The following is a 23,987-nucleotide window of genomic DNA, read 5'->3' on the forward strand; positions in this document are numbered from 1 at the left end:
TTATTATAATTTAAGGCTGCAACTTTGGTCCTGGAAGATTTGGAACAACCGGAATTAGAGGGTGTTCGGACAGAAATTTAAGGCTGCAACTTTGGATCCTAACAAAGTGGCGGTTTATGAGTATGGAAGCATTGCATGAAAAGATAGAAGGAGGAATGGAAAAAATGGCTCAAAGATAGAAATCGAGTGGTGATATTGATTCATAAGGTTTAAATTGTTATTGTAAGTCAAAACTTTTTAGGATTTATCATATGTGTATTATTTAAACTATATAATATTATTTATGTATATTATTTACAGGTAAATATAAATATATAAATATATAAATATTTAATTGTTTCATTTTTTTTTTGCAAATGATCATTAGTTTTGATGAATACGTTTTCGACATTTTTCTATAGTTTAACAGTGTTTAAAATGGAGGTCAAGTTGTTGTAGATTCTAAAGCATAGCCATAATCAAGGGGTTTGGAAAAAGAACAAATGGGCCACTACTTAGTGTTCTTACTGACCCTTTGGAAGATTTGAAACAACCGAATGAGAGGGTGTTCGGATAAAAAATTAAGGCTGCAACTTTGGTCCTGGAAAATATTAAACAAGAGTCTTATTAGTGTATGGTGAGAAGAGGTAAAATGGTGAGTCCTGCTACGGATAGCTGGGAGAATTTTGAAAACATGGATTTTGGTTAGGTTGTGTAATTGTCTGTTTTGTTTCGTGTGTATTTTGTTTTTGGTTGGGATGTAACGACGTATTAGTCCTTGGTTAAGAGTTGTATGTTTCTTAACGAATGAAAGTTTGTCTGTTGGCTGGCAAAAAAAAAGAAACTAATTTCAATGACACATGTAATATGTTAAAAGTAGTATTTAAGGTAGACATGTTACTTTAATGTCTTTTTAAGTGGGTATTTTGGATGGATGTGTTGCAGTTTCCATTCCAAAAACATTTAAGATTGTAATCAATCAAATTTTAAGTATATAATATGAATATTTTATTTTCCCATTATTTACATGAATTTTATTTGAATTAGTGATGGTTTAAAGCTTTATATTAACTTATTATATATTTCAAGAAATTCATAGTTGTAACACCCCAAAAATATTTTAGCGTATATTTGTGTGTAAAAATAATTAGAAAGCATAACTTAGTTAGAATATATGTGAAATATTATCTTATGAATGAACTATGACCAAAAAAATAAGTAGACACTTAAATTGGGGGGGGGGGACTAAACTTGTACATGGAAAAAGCAGTTTATTAAAATAAAATTTGAAACACAAACACACACATCTGGTGTTCTGGTGTGTGTGTGTGTGTGTGTGTGTGTGTGTGTGTGTGTGTGTGTGTGTGTGTGTGTGTGTGTGTGTGTGTGTGTGTGTGTGTGTGTGTGTGTGTGTGTGTGTGTGTGTGTGTGTGTGTGTGTGTGTGTGGCGCTCCAGGCAGGAGAAAAAGGAAGGAAACCCTCACAAATCAGAAGTTAGTAAAATTGAAAAGGAAATTCAAAGCAAATCATATGCATGAGCCTTAATTTGCAATCATCTAAGTTTACTCAACAAGTGGTAAGTTGAATTTCATAATTTCATGATTTTGTAGAAAGTGGGTTTCAACCCAATCATAAGTTCATGTAAAAATTTGTGTAATCGTAAGTTAGGATTACACTATAGAACAAGAATTATGTTTGATTTTGGTCATTTGGATGATTTAAAGTAGAAACCCAATTGATGTAGTATTATGATGAATGTGATGTTTATGTAGATGTAACTATAAGTAACTTTGATGTATAATCTTCTATGAGTAGGAAATTATAGACAAAATTGATGTAGATTAAAAAGAATAGGTGAATTTGATTGATTATGATAATCCATGGTATGAACAAGTAAAAGTATGCTTAGGATACTTGTATATTGTGCATTAGATGATGTACGCACGCCAAGTGTTTGATTAAATGCCTAAACCAAAACAAAAGTGAATTTTTGAAAGATTAGTCATGTTTACTTTATGAAATGATTTGTTAATAATCAATAGTTAATTAGTAGGCGCAAGTTTATGACAAACCTAGTTGGTTAATTGGTTTATTATATATTATCATAATGACACATATGAGTTCGTTATGTCAAAGAATGGGCTAATCGACCAAATGGGTCATTTGGGTTAATGGAAGTATATGGTTTGGTTTAGGATAATAACTTATGTGTTATTATTAATTTGTGATTTTAAGTATGCTTTTAAATCTTAATATGATAGTATTGACCCGTAACTTGTGGTTATACAAAATGGGTGATAACAGGTCAAATGAATGATAATAAACCAATTAACAAATTTGGGGTAAAAGAATGATTTAGAATGCATGATTGATGATGGGTGAATAAATACTTAGGTATTATAAGATGAATACCCATGTTATGTGTTCTAATGATTTGCAAGTTTGATTTGATGTCAAGATAGGTGAGGTAACGTTTGGATGGCAACGGGTCAAACGAATGATAAAGCAACAACACTGCTACGGGCGAAGGTGTGACTCGAATGTGTTTAGATTGTATTGAATTAAGTAGTATTCTTGTTAACTCGAAATCTTATAGTTAAGGTGGACGGTTTAATACAAATTATTGAATAGGGTTTGAATTAACAATAACGTATTGTTTTTGTGACGTTTTGGGGGTTTAAACCGAATGAAAAAGAATGCAAATTGTTAATGAGTCGAGATACCCAAGTGCTGAAAATTCAGCTTATTTCCAGATTTTTGCTGATCTTTAAAAATTCATAGTAAATCAACCGAATGTCCGTTCGGGGTGTATTTTATATCCACAGAAAGGTCTCTGAGACGCCATCACTAAGAATTTTAGTTTGAACTGAAATACTCTTTATAAAGAGGGGAATATACTGAATTACTACTGAATTACTACAGCTGAATTACTACAGCTGCGCAAAGCTGAGTGAAAAACAAAAAAAATTATAACACTTGCATAATCTTGGGGATTTTATAAAGAACCCGTTGGAAGTGATTTTATTATTGTTGTAAACCTCATCACAATTATATATATTTACATGAGTTAAAATGAGTGATTCCATGAATATGGGATGTGTATGCTAAACTAAAAAATCATGGGCATTTTGACCCGTATGTGCAAATGCATGTGTTCATTGTGTAGTAGTTAGTGCTTATGAATAAATGGCATTTGTATCGCTAAAATTATATAACCTAATTGAGTAGGTTATGAATGCATATATGAATTATTAAGAATATGTTGAGTAATAATGGTCGTTGATAATCACATGAGATGTGGAAAAAAAGGGGCTCTCATATTAGAACGGAAAAAGCCACAAATGCGTGACTCGAGATAATGAAGTAGTGGTCTGATGTTGTTTCATTGGGCGTCATGAGCATTGAAAACTCCTTTATGTTTGATAAAAAAATAATATTATGAGTCCTCACTTAGCAAAAGCTAATTTTTGTGGTATCTTCCATGTAGGTGATATGTTTGAAAACAATGAACGAGTAGATAAGTCATGAGAAACAACGGGGTGGCTTGAACCGGTAACATGGAAGAAGAAGAAAAGAACTCAAAAGTCGTTCACCAATAATCCGGTTCACTCAATATATATATATATATATATATATATATATATATATATATGTGTGTGTGTGTGTGTGTGTCATTGTTATGTTTACTGTAGGAATGTATATTTGTATAGATTTCTCGGTCGAGGCTAATGATATGATAATGTTATATGGCAGATTCGGATGGTAGAAAGGCGAAAGTGATCAAGTCTTGGAAGCGGGTCAACTATGGAAAGATTTAGTGATGATTTGTTCACTAAGTATATGGGTTTTCTTATCGGGTCAAATTGACCTAGTTATTTACATTTTGGAGTTTAACTTCAATGTTTGTTTTCGCTAAGCGCTAGTATGTCAATGTAGTAGTTGTTTATGTTTATTTTATAAAAACTTTGGTAATTAAGCAGGTTTTGTCTTCGTAAGGAATTGTCGTTTTGCAAACAGGTCATGGCAAAATTTTCTAAATGAGGATTTGTAAATGTTTTATTAATCCGAATATGGGGATTAATATATTTATGGAATAATAAACTTTATTAAGTAAGATAAAAAAATTTGGGCCTATTTCTGGAAAGTATTTTAATATTGTTTTTAACGAGACGGGCGTTATAATAATTATAACACTTGCATAATCTTGGGGATTTTATAAAGAACCCGTTGGAAGTGATTTTATTATTGTTGTAAACCTCATCACAATTATATATATTTACATGAGTTAAAATGAGTGATTCCATGAATATGGGATGTGTATGCTAAACTAAAAAATCATGGGCATTTTGACCCGTATGTGCAAATGCATGTGTTCATTGTGTAGTAGTTAGTGCTTATGAATAAATGGCATTTGTATCGCTAAAATTATATAACCTAATTGAGTAGGTTATGAATGCATATATGAATTATTAAGAATATGTTGAGTAATAATGGTCGTTGATAATCACATGAGATGTGGAAAAAAAGGGGCTCTCATATTAGAACGGAAAAAGCCACAAATGCGTGACTCGAGATAATGAAGTAGTGGTCTGATGTTGTTTCATTGGGCGTCATGAGCATTGAAAACTCCTTTATGTTTGATAAAAAAATAATATTATGAGTCCTCACTTAGCAAAAACTAATTTTTGTGGTATCTTCCATGTAGGTGATATGTTTGAAAACAATGAACGAGTAGATAAGTCATGAGAAACAACGGGGTGGCTTGAACCGGTAACATGGAAGAAGAAGAAAAGAACTCAAAAGTCGTTCACCAATAATCCGGTTCACTCAATATATATATATATATATATATATATATATATATATATATATATATATATATATATATATATATATATATATATATATATATCTGTGTGTGTGTGTGTGTGTGTGTGTCATTGTTATGTTTACTGTAGGAATGTATATTTGTATAGATTTCTCGGTCGAGGCTAATGATATGATAATGTTATATGGCAGATTCGGATGGTAGAAAGGCGAAAGTGATCAAGTCTTGGAAGCGGGTCAACTATGGAAAGATTTAGTGATGATTTGTTCACTAAGTATATGGGTTTTCTTATCGGGTCAAATTGACCTAGTTATTTACATTTTGGAGTTTAACTTCAATGTTTGTTTTCGCTAAGCGCTAGTATGTCAATGTAGTAGTTGTTTATGTTTATTTTATAAAAACTTTGGTAATTAATTGTCGTTTTGCAAACAGGTCATGGCAAAATTTTCTAAATGAGGATTTGTAAATGTTTTATTAATCCGAATATGGGGATTAATATATTTATGGAATAATAAACTTTATTAAGTAAGATAAAAAAATTTGGGCCTATTTCTGGAAAGTATTTTAATATTGTTTTTAACGAGACGGGCGTTATAATAATATTTTCATTTGTTAAACCGCATATACACGCGGGCAATAACCTAATTGAAGACTTAAAGGCGATTAGTTAGCAGTGGGTCAAAAACAGATCCAAAGTGCTGAACCTAGAATGGTCAAATTGGCGTAGGTTTATTTTCAATTATCACAATCTTGTATGATTATTTTTGCGGTTCTCTGGTTACTTACTCAGGGGGCGAAGTATAGAAGGGGCGGGAAGGGCGTCCGACCCCCCGAACTTTTCGCTCAGTAGTGTTATATATGTTATTTTCGTATATAAAGTTTTAGGTATATATATGTTTTCGACCCTCCGGTTCTCTAGAAATTTTTTTGTATATACTTTTTCGACCCCCTCGTCATTCGGGTCAAGTTTCGCCACTGTGCTTACTAGTGTTGGCTTGGTTTAATACTATCTTCCACCATTAAAAACAAAATCTTCAATATTCCGGTTGTTGGCTTGGTTTAATACTATCTTCCACCGTTGAAAACAAAAACTTCAATATTCCGGTCAACCGGTTAGTCAAATGTAGCAACTCATAGGTGCTTAACATTGCAAAAAAAACGTTGGAATTACAAATCTAGCCATCTTGACCGCACGGAGGGATCAACAAGTGACAAACACGGTCCTATTGTACCACATTGACGAAGATAAATGTCAACATGACCGATATACGCCATTATCCCTAATGTTTTATCTATTTCTATATTAGTCCTTTAGTTTTTCCCTTTACAAGATGACCAAAATAATTGATATCTCTAGCGACGGATTCAATAATTTTCGTTAGTGAAGGTTAAAAGTGTGTCGGATGGAAATCAGATTGAGTGGTTAACAATTAAATTAATTAAACTATACAAAAAAAAAAACTATTTATTGGGCCTAGTTATAAGTTTTAGATTATGTGAATGTCTACTAATAAAATGACACAAACTAATGATGATTTATGTTAGGTAACTTGAATTAATATGATGTTGATGATAGGTTGAGTAGACATCTCCCCCACCCCACCTCACTCAACTTCATATTAGGTACACCCTATGTACCTTAGATAAGAGTGATATGTAAACTTGATTTCAATTAGAATATGGATAAGAATAATCTATAAACTTGATTTCAATTGGGATATGGATAAGAGTAATCTATAAACTTGATTTCAATTGAGGATATGCAAGAGGTCATGTAGTGAAACAAATATATTTTTAAATGTTTTATTATTTACTTTTTTAAGTTTAATGTATCAATGATAGTTTAAGTTAAGAGTTAACTTTCGTTTTGCTCCTTGTGGTTTGGTCATTTTAATTGTTTTGCTCCAATAGTTTAAAAATAACCATTTTCCTCCCTGGTCTTTCGAGTTTGTCGCCAGTTTGCTCCCTAGCTCCAACTCAGTTAAAACATTCAATTAAAAGTATGGATATTTTGATAGTTTACTCTCTGGCTCTAAATCAATTAAAATGTTTAGTTAAAAAAGTCGCGGTAGTTGTGGTCGACAGGTGGTAGTTGCAGGTGGTGGTGGATGGTGGTGGATGGTGGTGGCCGGTAGAAAGAGTGGCTGGAAAGATGGGGGATCAGAAAATAATTAGTTATATACATGTAAATAAACAAGTTATAGGTTTATTTAGGTGAAAAGACTTCATGCCCTTGCTTTTATCTATAAAATTACCAAAATACCCTTCTAGTTAATGGATTTTTTTAGATGGAGTTAGAGGCGGTTAGCAAAATGACGATAAGTTAGAAAAATCAGGGAGGAAAATGGCTATTTTTAAACTATTTGGACAAAACCGTTAAAATGACAAAATCACAGGGAGTAAAATGGAAGTTAACTCTTAAGTTAAACAAGTTAAAATCATTAAATGATAAAATAAATCCATGTGAAACAAATATATATGATGAATGACATGCATGGGAATATGACTTTGTAAATGGGATTTGTTGTTACTAATATGAAGTCGACTTCTAAATTATGATTTGGCCAATAAAAATTTTTGTGCAATCACATCATACGAGATGAATTCCAACTCGATAATGTTAGATCAAACTCTCGCTCGCATGTTAGTTTAATGGTTTTAAATGTATTATTGAGCGTAGCTCAAAAGAGATCTAACTCGCAGAAAATATATATATATATATATATATATATATATATATATATATATATATATATGACAAAGATCCGTTAGGAACCACCCTTTATTGCGAGAACCGCGAGAACCAGTGTGAACACAAACAGTAATACCTAAAAAAATCTAAAAAACACCCAAAAAAATTTGTTTTTATTTTTTTACTATTTTTTATATAAAAATCGCTACTTTTAGTATCCAAAAAAAAAAATTTTTTTTTAATTTTTTTTTTTTAAAAAAAAAAATTTTTTTTTGGCTACTAAAAGTAGCGATTTGAACATAAAAAATAGTAAAAAAATAAAAAAAAATTTTAGATTTTTTTTTGATTTTTTTAGATTTTTTAGGTTTTTTGGGGGGTTTAGTTTTTAGCATTTTAGCTTTGGGGGGGGGGGGGTGGGGGGGGTTAGGTTTTTTTTAGGTTTTTTGAGGGTTTTAGTTTTTAGCATTTAGCTTTGAAGGGGGGGGGTTAGGTTTTTGGGGGGGGGGGGGGGGGTTAGGTTTTTTTTGGGGGGGGGGGGGTGGGGGGGGGGTTTAGGTTTTTGGGGGGTGGGGGTTAGGTTTTTTTTAGGGTTTTTTTAGGTTTTTTTAGCTATTTTAGCTTGTGTTCACATTGGTTCTCGCAATAAAGGTGGTTCTCGCATGAACCTTACCATATATATATATATATATATATATATATATATATATATATATATATATATATATATATATATATATATATATATATATATATAGACCCTATATATATATATATATATATACCCTATATATATATATATATACCCTATATATATATATATATATATAGGGGATGGTTCAAATGAAAACCATTTTTATTGTGAAAACTCGAAAACTAACTAAAAAAGCCTAAAAAAACCTAAAAAACATACAATTTTTTTTTTACAATTTTTTTTAAAAAAATCGCTACTTTTTATATATGGAAAAAAAAATTCAAAAAAAAAAATTTTTTTTGTTGTACTGCACATGTGCACTAATACGGAAAGCCTAAACCACTTAACCCACCCCCCACCGACACCCCCCAAAAACCTAAACCCCCCACCCTAAAAAAAAAAACCTAAATTCACCCTCCCACCAAAAGCCTAACCCCCCCTCCCCCCCAAAAAAAAAAAAAAAAAAAAAAAAAAAAAACTAACCCCCCCCCCACCCCCACCCTCCCGAAAACCTAAAACTAAACCCTAAACATAAACCCGAAAAAAAACTAACCCCCCCCCCCACCCCCACCCCCCAAAAACCTAAACCCCCCTCCCCCCCACACCCAAAAACCTAATCTTAATCCTAAACCTCCAAAAAAACTAACCCTAAAAGCTAAACTAGAATCAAAAAGCTAATTTTAAGCATGTAATGCACATTGTAGTACATGTTATATTGCACATGTGCACTACTATAATAATAGTATTTAAAACAAGACGACACCATAAATCTTTTTTTATTTCATAAAAAATATGCTCGAATATACTTGAATGAAAGATAAGAAAATTTGTGATCTTATGGTGCCATTTTTGTTTTAAAATGATAACGTATGGAGAAATGGGAAATGTTTGAAAAGTTATATATTTTTTGTTCCAATTTTACCCCTCCTTCATTAAAAGTCTTCCCCCCTCCTTTTTATTGGGTTTTAGTTAGTTTTCTAGTTTTCACAATAACTAGTGGTTTTCATTTGAACCCTCCCATATATATATATATATATATATATATATATATATATATATATAATAAAAGAAACCTGATTTTGGACACGTGTCATTCATTGAAGATGTCTACATTTGTAATTTCCTACATTTTCATACTTAATATTATTATTTACCAAATTGACACTTTTTTATTTAGTTTACCCTTATCTCATATTTTATATTTTATGAAAAAAAATATCGATTATTCTGTCTCTTATTTTTCATATTGCAATTTTTTTTAAATTTAGTTTGTACTTATCTTTTCCATTCAAATGAGACAGAAGTAAAATTATTGGGTTTCACATTTGTAATTAGTTATTTTTTTTATTAAGATGCTATCGTTCTATTTGCTCATGTTCAAAATGATCAGAAAAAAAACTCAGTTATTTTTGTTTCTAGGAAATCATAATCCTTTTATTTGATTCAATCATTCTAGAAGTTTTAAAACTAAAATATAATCTATCATAATCAAATTCACATTTCAAAACCCTCAAAATTCAACCATTCAATAATCACAATTACTCACACGTATAAGCCCATATATAATCTAATCTAACTTTTAATAATGTATATATGTGTGGATGGTCGGAGGGCAAAAGTGAAATTGCACTAATTTTAACGTTATTTCACTAAATTTGTGAAAATAACGTTAAAAGCGGCGGACGGTTAATCATGCATCATCATCATGTGGTGGCGTTGATTGCAGAAAGACAAAAGGGAACATGTACTAATCGGTCTTTGTCCTGGTTGCTAAGTGTTATGTGCCTTATGTCCAAAGCTTGATGCAAAACTACTATCGAGTCGGGGGTCTTACTGAAAGCAGCCTCTACATGTTACTCTCCTCATACCCTACCTTAGCTTTGCTATTTGTGGGATTTACAGAGTATGATGATGATGATGATGATGATGATTTAGTATATATAATTAGATTTATTCAACCCGTATAATACATGGGGTTTATAAAGATATAATTTTTTTTATTATTTAGTTTATAAAATTACATTTATCCAACCCGTGTAATATACAAGGTTACAAAATTACATTTATTTAACCCGTGTAATACACAGTGTTTTTAAAGATATAACTTTTTTATTATTTAGTATATATAATTAGATTTATTCAATCCGTACAATACACAGGTTTTTATTATTTGGTATATAAAATTACATTTATTCAGTACAATACAGGAGGTTCTTAGAGATATAATATTTTTATTATTTAATATATAAAATTACATTTGTTCAACCTGTGTAATAAACGAGATTTTTAAAGAATAATTGTTTTAATTTAGTATATAAAATTACATTTATTCTACCCGTGTAATACACGGGGTTCTAACCTAGTATATATATATATATGTTCGTTAAATATATTTTGATTAAAAAGCCAAAAAAAATCCATAAAATATCTACTAAACTATTCTCATTATATAGATCTATTTTAAGGTCCACCAAAAGATATTAAGACATACATAATGTTCAAAAAACATAATAAGAATTGAAGTCTAGTCAAAACCTAATTTTAAAAACTTAAACTCGACTTGTTAACTCTTTCAAAGCCATTTGTATATTTGTTCTTGAACTTAATAAACTTCTGAGTCGATAAAGCATGAGTTAATTGGCAAAATGGTCCATAAGGTTTGGTCACTTTTGACACATTAGTCCAAAACTCAAAACATTTGAATTTGGGTCCATATGGTATCAATTTTGTTGCCATTTTCATGCAAAATAAAATTTTGATTAAAATTTTCAGTTAACATCCAACTTTTATTTCTTTTTTCTCCCTTTTAATGAAGGGCAAAATAGGCTTTTAATGTTCTATTATAACAAATTAAAAAAATCTAACTATTATGCCCTTCGTTAAAAGGGAGAAAAACAAACTAGATGTTAACTGAAAAATCTGACGAGATTTTGCTTTTGGTTGAAAAAGGACAACAAAATTGAAATCACAGACACCCAGATTTAAAGGATTTGAGTTTTAAACTAAAGTGGCAAAATTAACCAAGTCTCGGGGATCATTTTTACAGTTTACTCAAAATAAAAACATAAACATGAGGATGTAACATGGAAACAAACCAAACTAGGAGGACATGAGAAGCTTGAGTTTGACTATCCATATTATTTTTTTCTTCAAAGTTGTTCAGAAGCTTGAGTTTGACCAATGTCACTATCCATATTTCTTTTTTCTTCAAAGAAACCGCGGAAAAGCGGCTTACTTTCAGTAGCATAAATATTCATTCATTCACACTTCATATCTTCAAATCGAACCAACAAATCTCCTTCCAAAACAACAACTCACCCTCAATTTTCTCACACAAAAGGTATGTCAACTCAATTTTGAATTCAACTTTGACTCTGTATCTGTTTAGCAGAGATTGTTTTGTTATGAGTGTTTGAAGACGTTTTGATTGTGTAAATAAGGTTTAATTCGTGTTTAGTTGGTTAATTAAGTGGTTTTGATTGAACTAGTTCTGTTAATTTGGGATGATTATTATTATTCTGTAATGAGAATTTTGTAATTAGGGTTTTGGCTTGCTGATTTAGGTGAGATTTTGATGCTTGAATTTAGTTTAAGAAACAGTAAGTGGTGATTTGAAGTTGATTGTTTGTGAGTTGTGTCTACATGATTTTAGGGTTTTGTATGATTATTTGCAAAACTTGGGGTGTTCTGTTCACTATTTGAATCGGACTTGAGAACCTCGAAATTCTTTCCGAATCGAGTTCGAATTTCAGATTCGAAGTCTGTTTTTGAATATTAGAATTCAGTTCGAATTTCGAATTGCATGCGGATTTTTTTTTATTTTTGATTCGAAGTTCGAATTCAAATTACGCATTTTATTTTTTTATTTTTAGGTTTTTTTTTAGCTATTTTAGGTTGTGTTCACATTGGTTCTCGCGGTTCTCGCAATAAAGGTGGTTCTCGCATGAACCTTACCCTATATATATATACACACGCATATGTATACACTAGAGGGGTGCCTGCACGATGCAGCGTGGAACACATACACTCGTAGTCAAGTTACATGTTAATTTTTATAAAGAGAATGCCATACTCAAATGAAGGAGAATATATTAACGTTAGAAAAAGTTATGGCTGTTTTAAAATTCGTGGGGGAAGTCAGCTTAAAGGTCAACAATATGTTTTGTAAGTTGTAATTACATAGACCCTTAAAATTATGTAAAATTGTGTTTTTGTCGTCCTCGTATGTATTATAATATGGTATAGATATACAAAAGCGCTTTTAAATGTCTAAAATTCTAAATCCCTAATCGGCTTTAAGTATTTGCGTTTGATTTCTGGTTCATTTAGCAATTTGTCAAGTTGACACTGTTAACATATGTAGCATAAACTGATAACTTTAAGCTTTACCAGGTTAGAATTATTGTCAAACAGCTGAATTCAGATGAATCAGAATCTATACGATATAAACCGTTTTACCGTTCAGACATCCGAATTCGGTAACTATTCGCCTTCAACCGCCAGCTTTTCCTCAAATGGCAGCACGGTTTCACAACAAGACTCTCACTCCCACGTACCAGACGCGTATCACTCACCCGACTATACTTACACCTCACACGTAACCAGAGCCGGTGTTACCGATTATGCAGATGATTTCGAATATAAACTGAGAGAACTAGAAACTGTTATGATGGGAACCGAACACGATTATATGGAATCGTTTGATGGGTCGTCTTCTTGGGGTGTCGGTAATCAAAGAACGTTAACAGATATTATATCTAGGAAAGATGTTAAAGAATTACTGATTGCTTGTGCTAAATCAGTAGCGGAAAACGATACGATAACCGCCGACTGGCTGATGTCGGAATTACGTCCGATGGTTTCGGTATCTGGCGAGCCGATTCATCGGTTAGGTGCTTACATGTTGGAAGGGCTTGTAGCGAGATTATCTTCTTCGGGTAGTTCTATCTACAAAGCGTTAAGATGCAAAGAACCGACGGGTGATGAACTCTTTTCGTACATGCGTGTACTCTACGAAGTATGCCCGTATTTCAAATTCGGATATTTATCTGCGAACGGAGCGATTGCGGAAGCTATGAAGAACGAAAACAAGATTCACATAATCGATTTTCAAATCGCGCAGGGCGGTCAATGGGTAACCCTTATCCAAGCTCTTGCGTCGCGGCCCGGTGGGCCCCCTAGCGTTCGAATCACGGGTATCGATGATTCCACTAACGCATACGCTAGAGGTGGAGAAGTCAACATTGTTGGTCAACGGCTCACGAGTTTGGCAAGGTCTTGTAACGTCCCGTTCGAGTTTCATGGTGTAACGGTTCCCGCTTCCGAAATTGAAATCAAACACCTCGCGGTTAGACCCGGTGAGCCGTTAGTGGTTAACTTCGCGTTTATGCTACATCACATGCCCGACGAGAGCGTAAATCCTCAAAATCCCCGAGACAGACTTTTACGAATGGTAAAAAGTTTATCTCCGAAAGTTGTTACACTCGTCGAACAAGAATCAAACGTCAACACCGCCCCGTTCTTCAACCGATTCCAAGAAACGCTAAACTACTACACGGCTATCTTCGAGTCAATCGATGAAACTCTACCTAGGAATCATCAACAACGAATCAACGTGGAACAACATTGTCTTGCACGCGATATAGTGAATATTATAGCGTGTGAGGGGGTGGAAAGAGTTGAACGACATGAACTATTAGGGAAATGGAGGTCGAGATTTACGATGGCTGGATTTACGCCATACCCTTTGAGTTCATCGGTGAATTCGACCATTAAATCTTTGCTTCAGAGTTATTCTGAAAAGTACAGACTTGAAGAACGAGACGGGGCTCTGTTTCTTGGCTGGATGAATCGCGATTTGGTTGCTTCGTGTGCTTGGAGATGAAGTAAAGTTTGTTAAGTTTTAGATTATAAGATTAGCATCCTTCCTTGTTGTATATTGTATAATGTGTTAATTAATAAATTGTATATTGTATGTTGTAATGCATAAAAAGTCCTAAAATCAATTATACAAATATTTAGATTCTTTATGAATATGTTGATATATAGGGTAGGGCTAGGTAGAAAACCCTAAAAATTTTAGAAAACTTTGAAAACTCCCATTTTTACCCAACCTCTCGACGTTTTTTTTTTTTTTTTTTTTTTTTTGAAAAAAATAACACATGTAGTATACATGTTTTTAAGAGTTTTGGGCCAAAAAAAAAAACAAAAAAGCGCCGAAGAGATGTTTTTAAAAAAATAAACAAATTTCAGCAATGTCCGGGTAACTAACATGTGTTAGGCAACAAAGGCTGAAACTTGCTGAAATTTGTTCTTTTTTTAAAGATTCCTTCGGCGCTTTTTTGTTTTTTTTTTTTTTGGCCCAAAACTCTTAAAAACATGTATACTACATGTGTTATTTTTTTCAAAAAAAAAAAAAAAACGTCGAGAGCTTTGAGTTTCCCGGGTTTTCTCAAAATGGAGGGTTTTCTACCTAACTTTATCCTATATATATATACCCCTATGTTGATAATGGGTTAAAGTTATCTTAAAAGGAAATGGCTTAAAGGGGTCACAAGGTTATAATTTTTGTTAATTACTTTTAAAGAAGTTAAAAGATTTTGGAGAAAAATAATGTTTTGGGGCAACCCAAGTTGACTGTTTTTTTTTTTTTTTTTATTTTGAAAAGTGAGCATTTGCTCCATAAATATATTCAAAAAAGGGACGTGTTATTTTTGACACGTTTAAAGTTATAGTTTTGACTTGCTAGTTGTCACAGCATGTGGAATTTACCAATATACCCTCAGGTTATAGCAATGGCTAGTTTATGAAATCGGATGTCAAAGAGGGTTAATAAAGTAAAAGCAGGAAGATACATGTACAAACTGTGTTTCGATGAAGATGTTTGATGAGGAGCTGATTTGTGGATCGATACATGAAAATGGGCCAACTAGATTTAAGAAAGAAATAACCACAAGGGTGTATGGGGTGTATGTGGGTAGTGTGTATCGGGTAGTCACCGGGCAGTAACACCACCGCTGGTGTTTCATGTTGGGAGGGCAAGTAAGGAAAACAGGAAGTTGTTACGGAGATAAGAGAGCTGCGTTTGTGTGTGGAGAGAAGAGAGACACTGTGCGGGTAGCCAAGAACATCGCTACCGGTGTCTGCGAGTACTTGCAAAACTGCTGACGTGGCACCGAGTTGTGGTGTTTTGGCGATGAACACCCCTACCCTAAATAAAATGGTTTAAATGAGTCAAAACGGGTCTAATCCTTGAAAACCACAAAATATATCTAAAGTGATTATACTTTTAAAAATTAATTAACCATACAAAATGAGGTATAATTGAATTTTCACCCACAAATATATTGGAAACCAAATTAAAAATAAATGGAAGTCAATTTCCAATAAAGATAACAATTTGTATCTCCAACCATATAAAATATAGAGTAAATTAGATAGTTTTTTCTTTAACTTTACACCAACTTGCATTGTATGTCATTTGTCTTTACAAATTACACCGAGTGTCCTTTATTTAAAACTTTTGCACACCATAAGTCTTTTACGCTAACCTCCGTACATTTTCTTGGTTAAGACAAGCTATGTGCTCCTCACGTGAGGGGCAAAACTGTCATTTTATTATTTTTATGTAAATTACATGTATTGTTTTATAAAAAAATCTCAGGTTTATATATACATATATATATATATATATATGTGTGTGTGTGTGTTTGTGTGTGAGTGTTTATTTCTAGTTCTTTTGCATGAAAGATGTGTATGGAATTGCGTTTAATTGCTGCAACTGCAGGTGTTGTATAATGTATGTATTTTTTGTTGCAACTGGTAAAAACCTACTATCAATAGTGATGTAAAAACCTGTTGTATGCAATTTATTTGGTAAAAACTTGCTTTCATGTTTGGTGTATGCAATTTATTTGTTAAAAAATTGTTGTCGATAGCCCATATAATGTGATCAAAACCTTCACAAAACAAAGTTTAAAAATCTCTCTCCACCTATCCAACTTGTAAAGTGTATACCTCTTTCCATTATATAGAGTATTATCCATGGTGCGTGTGAAGATTGTTAGGGTTTTTAGGGTTTAAATTCAAATGGTTGTGTGTGAGAAGATAATGAGACGATAGAATAAGCTACTTATATTAACTTGCAATGTTTTTAAATGACAATACATGTAATTTAAATAAGAATGATAAAATGAAAATTTTGTCCCTCACATTAGGAGCACATGAGTGGTATTAACCCAAGAAAATAAATGAAGGTTCGTGTAAAGGACATGCGGTGTGCCAAAGTTTCAAATAATAAACATTCAGTGTACTTTCTAAAGACAAAGGACACACGGTGTAAGGTTAAATTACAAATCGTGTAATTTACTCAAAAATATCTCTTAACAACCAAGAAACAAAATGAAATGGAATAATTATTCACTATTATACGAGGATGCATTGTTAATATAATTTGTTAATAGTTGAATACGCGTGAGCTAGTACATAACAATAACGTACATAAATAATTTGTTATGAGAATAGGTCATATGTGTTTCATAAACATTGTTCATCAAAACCGTAAAGAATCTAATATTTTAGTATCTAATCCGTAATATTCTTTCTTTGCGTGTTTCCTGTATGACTTGTATGAAGCAAGTGATAACACTATACCATGAGGACAAACATTACATGGGCATGATTAGGTCCCTAATATGATTAACTTAGGCTAGAGGGTATGGTGATGGTCCTCCTTTGGGGGATGATCCGCCACGTAGGCGCCACATTATAGTCTTCCTAAGGATGGTCCATCCCACAAAACTAGAGGGTATGAGAGGATGGTCCTAGATGATCCTACCCCACCACTTTTATATTTTTTTATTTTTTTAATCTTCTACTTTTTTTTAACATTTAACAAATAAATTAACAAAATATTTTCATTAATTTTCATACCTTGTTTTAGACTTTTAGTGTATTGTTCCTTTTACTTCATTTTTCCTATAGAAAGAATATTCGAATATATAATTGAATAATTCCACAAAGTCTAGGCACCACACAAACCTTCATTCATCTTCAACTGTTCTTTCATGGATGAAACCAAAATGGCAGAAGAAGAAGAAAACCCCCATTTTTTTTATTTTAAACGGTCACTTTTTAGAGGGGGGCCTGATGAAACAATGGTTAACCGAGCAGGGTTAACACACTGGTCTCGTCAAGAAGGGTTAATCCCTTCCTCTCGAGGATCGCTGGCTAGATCGCCTGCCGGTTGATCTCCTGCACAAGGAAATAAACCGTGACTCGTAACAAGGAGGATGGGGTGGGGGGTCTCCTTGTTACCACTCTCCGGCGTGAGAATCAGTAGTCTGCTCGGGAAGCAAAGTATGATAGTAGTAGTAGTGAGAGAGTTGTAAAGAGATACCTCAAACCTGGTTTGGGGTTGGTATTTATAGCCGAGGAGTGAAGGAGGAGGTGGATGGATAGACTGACGGCATGCTGCACCTTTGCAGGTGTGTCAGGCATGTCGGCTGTGGAGGTGATGCCACGTCAGTCTGTCGCTTACGTAGACCTGACAGGTGGCTGCCATTGGTGCTACTTGCTCTGTGGTGTCAGTCCCACTTGCTGAGTGCACAGGATGCGGTGCGGGCCGCATCGCTGTTTGCGGTAACTGTAGACGTTCCGGCGTCTCACTCTTTGATCAAGAAATACGCGAGATGCGGTGCCAAGCCGCATCGTCGTCCGTGGTGACTGTTGTTGTTATCCAGCTCCCTTGTATTGATAGAAGTGTTCACTGGATGCGGTGCTAGGCTGCATCGCTGTGAACGCTTCCGTTTTCATACACCAGATGCGGTGCCAGCCGCGTCACTATACCGTTCTCATATTCCAGGTAAGTCCTCCTCCATCATTGGGCAGATTGGATTCAACCACTGTGTCGGCGCGTTCCTGCACGGACACAGGTAGGTTGTTAGCTAGTGGGGGTTTTGATAAGGGTAATGGTCACTCGCGGTCGATGCTGACGCGAGATCTGGGACCATACCCATTCAAGTCCCCCCAGTCTAGTGTTGCTGCCATATGCAAGTTGCATGTGGGAGGAGTACTGGACTATGGTGTCTAGAAGGTAGTTTGGAGTCTGGAGAAGATCCTAGGCCATGTAGATGGTCTTTGCTCTTTGTAAATCAAGCTGGAGATCTGGAAGGGTCATGTGATGCCTCTTCCGTACCGATGAGAATGTTTCGTCTGATGCGAAATTCTCAGCCTCGGGTTGGGTGCCACCTGTTGGTGTGTCGAACCAACCTTGAGACCTTGCTAGGGGTGTGCACAAACTTCGAACCAACATTTGAGGTGGTGAATGAAGAAGAGAGTGGTCTTCCGCAATAATTGGACATCTAATGATGATCCCTTTTGTGGGGTGTTCATGTTCTTCCAATTAGCTCTCTAGTCACCGTACGTCCTTTGCGGTTACCTCGTTGCTTGACATTGTTGGCCACGGTTGGGTAAACAATGTTGGATACTTGCGTCATTGTTGGCCATGTTTGGTCGAACAATATGAATCTGGATAATGGTCAAATAAACATGGTCATAGGCATGGTAATGCCCACCATTGTTTATTCTATCCGTCTTACAAGTAGGGTAACAAAGTCATAAGCAGACTTGTTACCGCTGTTCGGCCGCTTGTTGTTCGACGAGATCTCTTATGAGCATTGGGGATCTCGTCCACATCTCTTCCTTAGCCACTTTCCTTCACGCTCCAATACTGAGGAGTTTTCCTTGAAGTAGCTTCGTTCATCTATGTGATGACTTAGTTGTGGCTCTTCCGTAGCAACCATTTGCGGAGCTATGGGTGTGTCCGTAGCGACTCATGAGTGTCTGCGGTTTTGTCACCCCATACTCGCTTGAAACGAGTGTGTTGCTCGGATGTGGCTCTTGAAGGATCAGGAGTCAGGGTTGCTGATGTGCGTGCACGTACATTCCCCTACTTCTTTTTGTTGAAGAAGTTGTTTATGCACCCTCTGTGGTTGTGAACCGGATAGGAGGGATTTGAAGCTTGAAGAGAATGAAGGCAATGCGGTTTACCTGTTTCTGAGATGCGGTTCAGTCCAACGAACAACGCTGGTTCTGAGTATCTGACACACCTGTACGGGCTCGTGTGTGTCATTTCCGCATATTCCACGTGTGCTCGTGGGTATGTGCGGACATGTGTATACCCCCTTAACCACGGAAGGATATAATTTTTAGCTATATTGAGGGGTATGTAAAAAAAACGACATGCGGTATGGGTTATGGTGCGATATACCAGATAAACCGCATGCCGCTTGTGTTTGGATAATGTTGTCGCTTTTTGTTGTATACGTGGCTGAGTGCACGTGTGAGTTGGTGGAAGTTGGTGAGATTTCCTGGCATGTGCTGAAATGAAAGGACATTTGCACTGCCCGAGGTCATTAAATGCACTGTAGCAGGAGTGTAAACGTCTCCTATGTCAGGCGCGTGTGCGGCCACGCGCGCGTGGTAACCGTCAGGGGAAGCGTCGCTTGACACGTGGTGTCGCATAATTTGCTCTTTTTGAACGTGATGATTCAGTTTCCATGTTGCATTAATTGCGATCAGTATATAAGGGGAAACCGTTCGTGGTTTCCCCTCACTTGTTCAAAATTTCAAAATTTCCGGTTTAGAGAAAAAGAGTCCTCTGTCTTCTGCGATAAGGTTTTCTGAAATTCCGGTGAGGTTGTTTGAGTTTGAGTCCTCATTTTTCTTTTCTTCATCTTGATGGCTGAACCCTCAAGTCCTCAAAATGTGGAGGGTGGAAACCCTGAGAAACGGCCGCTGGCGGCGGCCGATGAAGATGAAGCGGATGATGGTGGAGCAGTCGGTGGTGGTTTACCGGTGTTGAACTGGTCAAAAAGTTATTTTGATAACCTGATGACCAGCATACAAATGCCCAAAGAGTATGGGGCTATCTATCCCCAAGAGGGAGATACCGGTGCTGATGCTCCGGCGGGATATATTACCCTGTGGGCAGAGTTTTTTTATGATGGCAATCTCCGACTGCCGTTGACGGTGTTTGTTGCCGAAATTCTGGAGTTCTATCAGATACACATCTCCCAACTGAGTCCGTTTGGGATGTTTCGGATCAGAAATTTTGAGTACACCTTCCGTGCTCATGGTTTAGACGTGTCTGTTGAAAACTTCCGGCGGTTCTACCACCTGACTGTGAACACCGGGTTCTTTTCGTTTAATCAACGACAAAGAAGTAAGAAGCTGATGACCCCTCCCAAGGGTGTCACAAAGTGGAAGACGAAGTTTTTCTACATTAGGGCTGTTGCGGTAGCCGCAAAGATGACTTTGCGGAATGTGAATGCGGACCTCCCTACGGAGAATATTGTTGTTGCTACCGCAAAGACTGTGAGCTGGTTTTCAAGGCTGCAACCGATTGAACTCAAAAGACTGGATAATAATGAGTTGTGGGTGTTGCGGATGATGCTGACCAGGCCGGATAGGAGGGCAAGGCCCGTTTTGTGGGAAAAGAGTGGTGGTAAGCATGTTTATTCTTGTGCGCTTTCCCTGCTTCCTTATACTCATATTACTTTGCGTGTGTTTTAATAGAGGATGCGGTCGGCCTATGGAGGATGTTTGATCCAACCTTTGAAGGCAAGGTTGAGTTGCTTCCGTGCGGGGAACGTGAAGGCTTCAACCTAAAGATTGTTGGGAATTTCCGCGTTCCTGATCGCGCGGCGCTGAAGGCACCACTGCCGCAAGGCAAAGGTATAAACGAAGACTTTTTTGTGTAAAGTATATCTTTGTAATTTGCTTGTTTGTTTACATGCAGGTGATCTTGGGGTCTTGGGGAAGTTTCAGGTGAAAACTGTCCCCAAGAAGCATACAGAGAAAAAGCATGCAGAGAAAACCGCGTGGGGGCGCGGTAAGAAAAATCCTGAGGGTTCTGTTGCCCCTCCTTTAGTGTCCCAAGCCGCAGGTACCTATCGTTCTTGTTACCGCAGATATACCGATTACGTAGTAGTATCTGATACCCTTGAGGGTTTGGGTGTTCCAGGTGGTGGTGCGGCTGTAGGTGGGACTGCTGCGAGTGCCACCCTTGCGGGTGAGAAAAGGAAACCGGAACAGACAGCTGCTGGTGCCGGTGAAATTAAACGTCGGAAGCTGCAGTCCAAGAGGGCTGGTCCGACATAAAAGAAACTTGCGGTTACTGCTGGTAAGTGTATAACTTTCGCAAGTGTTTTGTATGCACAACTTATTTTCTGATAGTTGTTGCTTTCTTTGCTTTGCAGAACCGCAAGGTAAAGATTTTTCTATCTTTGATGCTCCCTCGTCTCCCCTGCATACCACGGCTACGGATACGGGTGTTACGAAGGAAACTGCGGTACCTTTTGCCAAGGTGGTGCCCGATCCGACCGCGCGGGCGGAGGAGACTGTGGAGAAGGTTGCGGACCAGATCTTTGATACCGTTGATTCTTCTAACAACTTGATCTCTCCAAACGATGCTGATAATTTGGATCTACGGTTTTCTGATGCTGGGAAGCAAAAATCTGGTGCTGAGCCGCAAAAGTCTCCTGCTGGTGAGAAGGTTACTGGTTCTTCTTCTGGTGGTGCGGGTTATGATGGGCCTCCGATTCAGCCTGAGGAGTTTGAATTGGAGTATTATTACCGCACTTACACACAGGATCGAACTACAAGTTATCACCGACCCCCCTGGACTGTTATGCAGGGGGATGATATTTCCAACGATCCTTCCGCTTGTAGAGAAATTTTGGGTGGCCTGGGCACCCCGTTTGAAGTTGATCGCGCTCGTGCCGCATCCTATGAACTTCGCATCAACCAACTTTCCACGATGCTTGTGGGAAGTTCCATAGTGGCGAATGCCATTATGGAGGACTATAAGTTGTTGAGTCGGAGGGAGGAAGAAGCTGCACGGATGCGGGCTGAGGCGGAGAGGTTGGTTAGAGCTGCTCGCGCAGGTGCGGAGCAGCTTGAAAAAGATACGGCTGCTTTTGAAAAGCATAAGCAGACTGAGGAATGGGCTGCAACCGCCGAGCTTAAACAGGTGCGTACTCTTGCCAAGTTACTTTCTGGGGAGCGTAAGAATTGGAAAGAAACACTTTCCAATGAGCGCAAGACATGGAAGGAATCTTGGGCTAAACAGAATGAAAATCTGTTTCGTGCTCGCCAGTAGTTGGCCAATCTGAAGGCAGCTAAAGCTGTTTTGGCCAAAGAGAAGGTTGCGGCCGAGGCAGCTGCAGGTAGGGCTAAGGAGGATGAGGCCCGGACCGCGAAGGCTCTTGAAGAGGCCAAGAAGGCGGGGGCTCGTTTTGCCAATGCCCTTGATGAAGCGAATGCTGACCGCACTCGTTTAAACCAGACTGTTGTGAGCCTCCAGGTATGGTTTGCTTTTCTTGTTTTATTCTTCCTTCTGTCTTTCGAGAATGTTTACTGATTTTGTGCAAACTGCTTCTTGCTTTTGAAAGGCTGAGGTTCAGGCTCTCGAGGCTAAGCTTGCAGACATTACTGCCCGCGTGACTGTAGCGGAAGAGCGGGCTAATGAGGCTGTCGAGGCCAGAGATGCCCTGACCTCTTCGTTTAACCAGCTTGAGGCTGACCGTAAGTGGATGCGGAGTCACGGTATTGCACATGTAAGTATCTCGTGCCTTTGTACTTACTTGGATTAGCACGTGATGATGTTATTGTTCTTTTGTTGCAGATTGTTCAAGCTATCATGGATGCGCCCGAGACTGCAACTGGTATAGACTTGATCAAGCAGCGTGCCCGTGATGCTGGTTTTAAAGCTGGTTATAACCGTTGCATCGGTCATATAAACATTTTGTCTAAAGGTGGCTATACTGATGAGCGGTCCGGGTTTCGTGACATGGACACCGAAGCGCTTCTTGAGGCGGCGTTGCATCATTTTATGACATGTCTCTTTCTTCTGTTGAGAAGATTGATGAATGCTTAGATGCAGCAGACTATGTAGACCGGTTGCGGATGCTGTATGCCGATGCGGAAAAGGAAGATACCGCTGGTGATGGCCAAGATGGCGCGGGTAACAGTGGTACAAAGTAGAACTAGGTTGGCCTGCGTGCCCCTTTTTTGTTTTCCTCTTGTATATGTTGAAACTTTATGTAAATCCGTTGTGCACCAAGTGGGTGCACGAATTTTTTGAATATAAAGTTTAACTGTTGCTCAATTTGTACAAGCGTTTTTACTTCTTGCATGTTTGAACGTATGTATGTAGAACTCTACCCACTGTGAATGGGGATGAGTATACTCTATACCTTTGTCGTATGAGTATGAGTCAATTCCATCATTTGCCCTATTAGGGTTTAGGAATTGTATAAGTTTTGTAAAAACTTGTGTATTCGGAACTCTACCCATTGTGAATGGGGTCGAATATACTCTATACCTTTGTCGTATGAGTATGAGTCAATTCCATTGTTTGCCTTATTAAGGTTTAGGAATTGTGTAAGTTTTGTAAAAACTTTTGTATCCGGAACTCTACCAATTGTGAATGGGGTTGAGTATACTCTATACCTTTGTCGTATGAGTATGAGTCAATTCCATTGTTTGCCTTATTAGGGTTTAGGAATTGTGTACGTTTTGTAAAAACTTGTGTATCCGGCCGGATACACTTAATGTTTTGCCTCTGCTGGCCTATTACAATATTTGTGTGTGGTTAGCACTTTGTGTGGGTATCGCGAATGAAGATTTTGCCAATCTGTTTTTGCGGATACCGCAAAGTGGAACACGCATTTGTAATAGCAGTAACCAACAATATTGGATTGAATTGCTCTTTTATTTATTTGCAAATGGCCTGC

The 23,987-nt window shown here is 36.6% G+C and overlaps 2 protein-coding genes and 2 long non-coding RNA genes across 4 annotated transcripts; all 4 read left to right on the forward strand.

Moving 5' to 3' along the window:
• Nucleotides 1–1,379: 1,379 nt before the first annotated feature.
• LOC110871334 lies at nucleotides 1,380–3,974 on the forward strand. The gene is made up of 4 exons (XR_002553658.2): nucleotides 1,380–1,555; nucleotides 2,438–2,508; nucleotides 3,467–3,582; nucleotides 3,733–3,974. It is a non-coding gene; the product is annotated as an uncharacterized LOC110871334 (long non-coding RNA).
• A 706-nt stretch (nucleotides 3,975–4,680) lies between these two features.
• Nucleotides 4,681–5,197, forward strand: LOC110871333. Its single transcript, XR_002553656.1, has 2 exons — nucleotides 4,681–4,800; nucleotides 4,999–5,197. It is a non-coding gene; the product is annotated as an uncharacterized LOC110871333 (long non-coding RNA).
• A 6,178-nt stretch (nucleotides 5,198–11,375) lies between these two features.
• LOC110873401 (scarecrow-like transcription factor PAT1) lies at nucleotides 11,376–14,219 on the forward strand. The gene is made up of 2 exons (XM_022122319.2): nucleotides 11,376–11,530; nucleotides 12,583–14,219. Exon 2 carries the CDS (start codon nucleotides 12,614–12,616, stop codon nucleotides 14,072–14,074), a length of 1,461 nt encoding a protein of 486 aa, XP_021978011.1. The 5' UTR covers nucleotides 11,376–11,530; nucleotides 12,583–12,613; the 3' UTR covers nucleotides 14,075–14,219.
• A 5,510-nt stretch (nucleotides 14,220–19,729) lies between these two features.
• On the forward strand, nucleotides 19,730–23,359 carry LOC118480851. The gene is made up of 6 exons (XM_035975770.1): nucleotides 19,730–20,695; nucleotides 20,767–20,925; nucleotides 20,990–21,373; nucleotides 21,450–22,555; nucleotides 22,644–22,808; nucleotides 22,877–23,359. The coding sequence occupies exons 1-3, from the start codon at nucleotides 19,930–19,932 to the stop codon at nucleotides 21,349–21,351; spliced, it is 1,287 nt and encodes a 428-aa protein (XP_035831663.1). The 5' UTR covers nucleotides 19,730–19,929; the 3' UTR covers nucleotides 21,352–21,373; nucleotides 21,450–22,555; nucleotides 22,644–22,808; nucleotides 22,877–23,359.
• Nucleotides 23,360–23,987: the final 628 nt, after the last annotated feature.

Source organism: Helianthus annuus, chromosome 8 (genome assembly GCF_002127325.2).
Source record: "Helianthus annuus cultivar XRQ/B chromosome 8, HanXRQr2.0-SUNRISE, whole genome shotgun sequence".
Taxonomy (NCBI): Eukaryota; Viridiplantae; Streptophyta; class Magnoliopsida; order Asterales; family Asteraceae; genus Helianthus; species Helianthus annuus.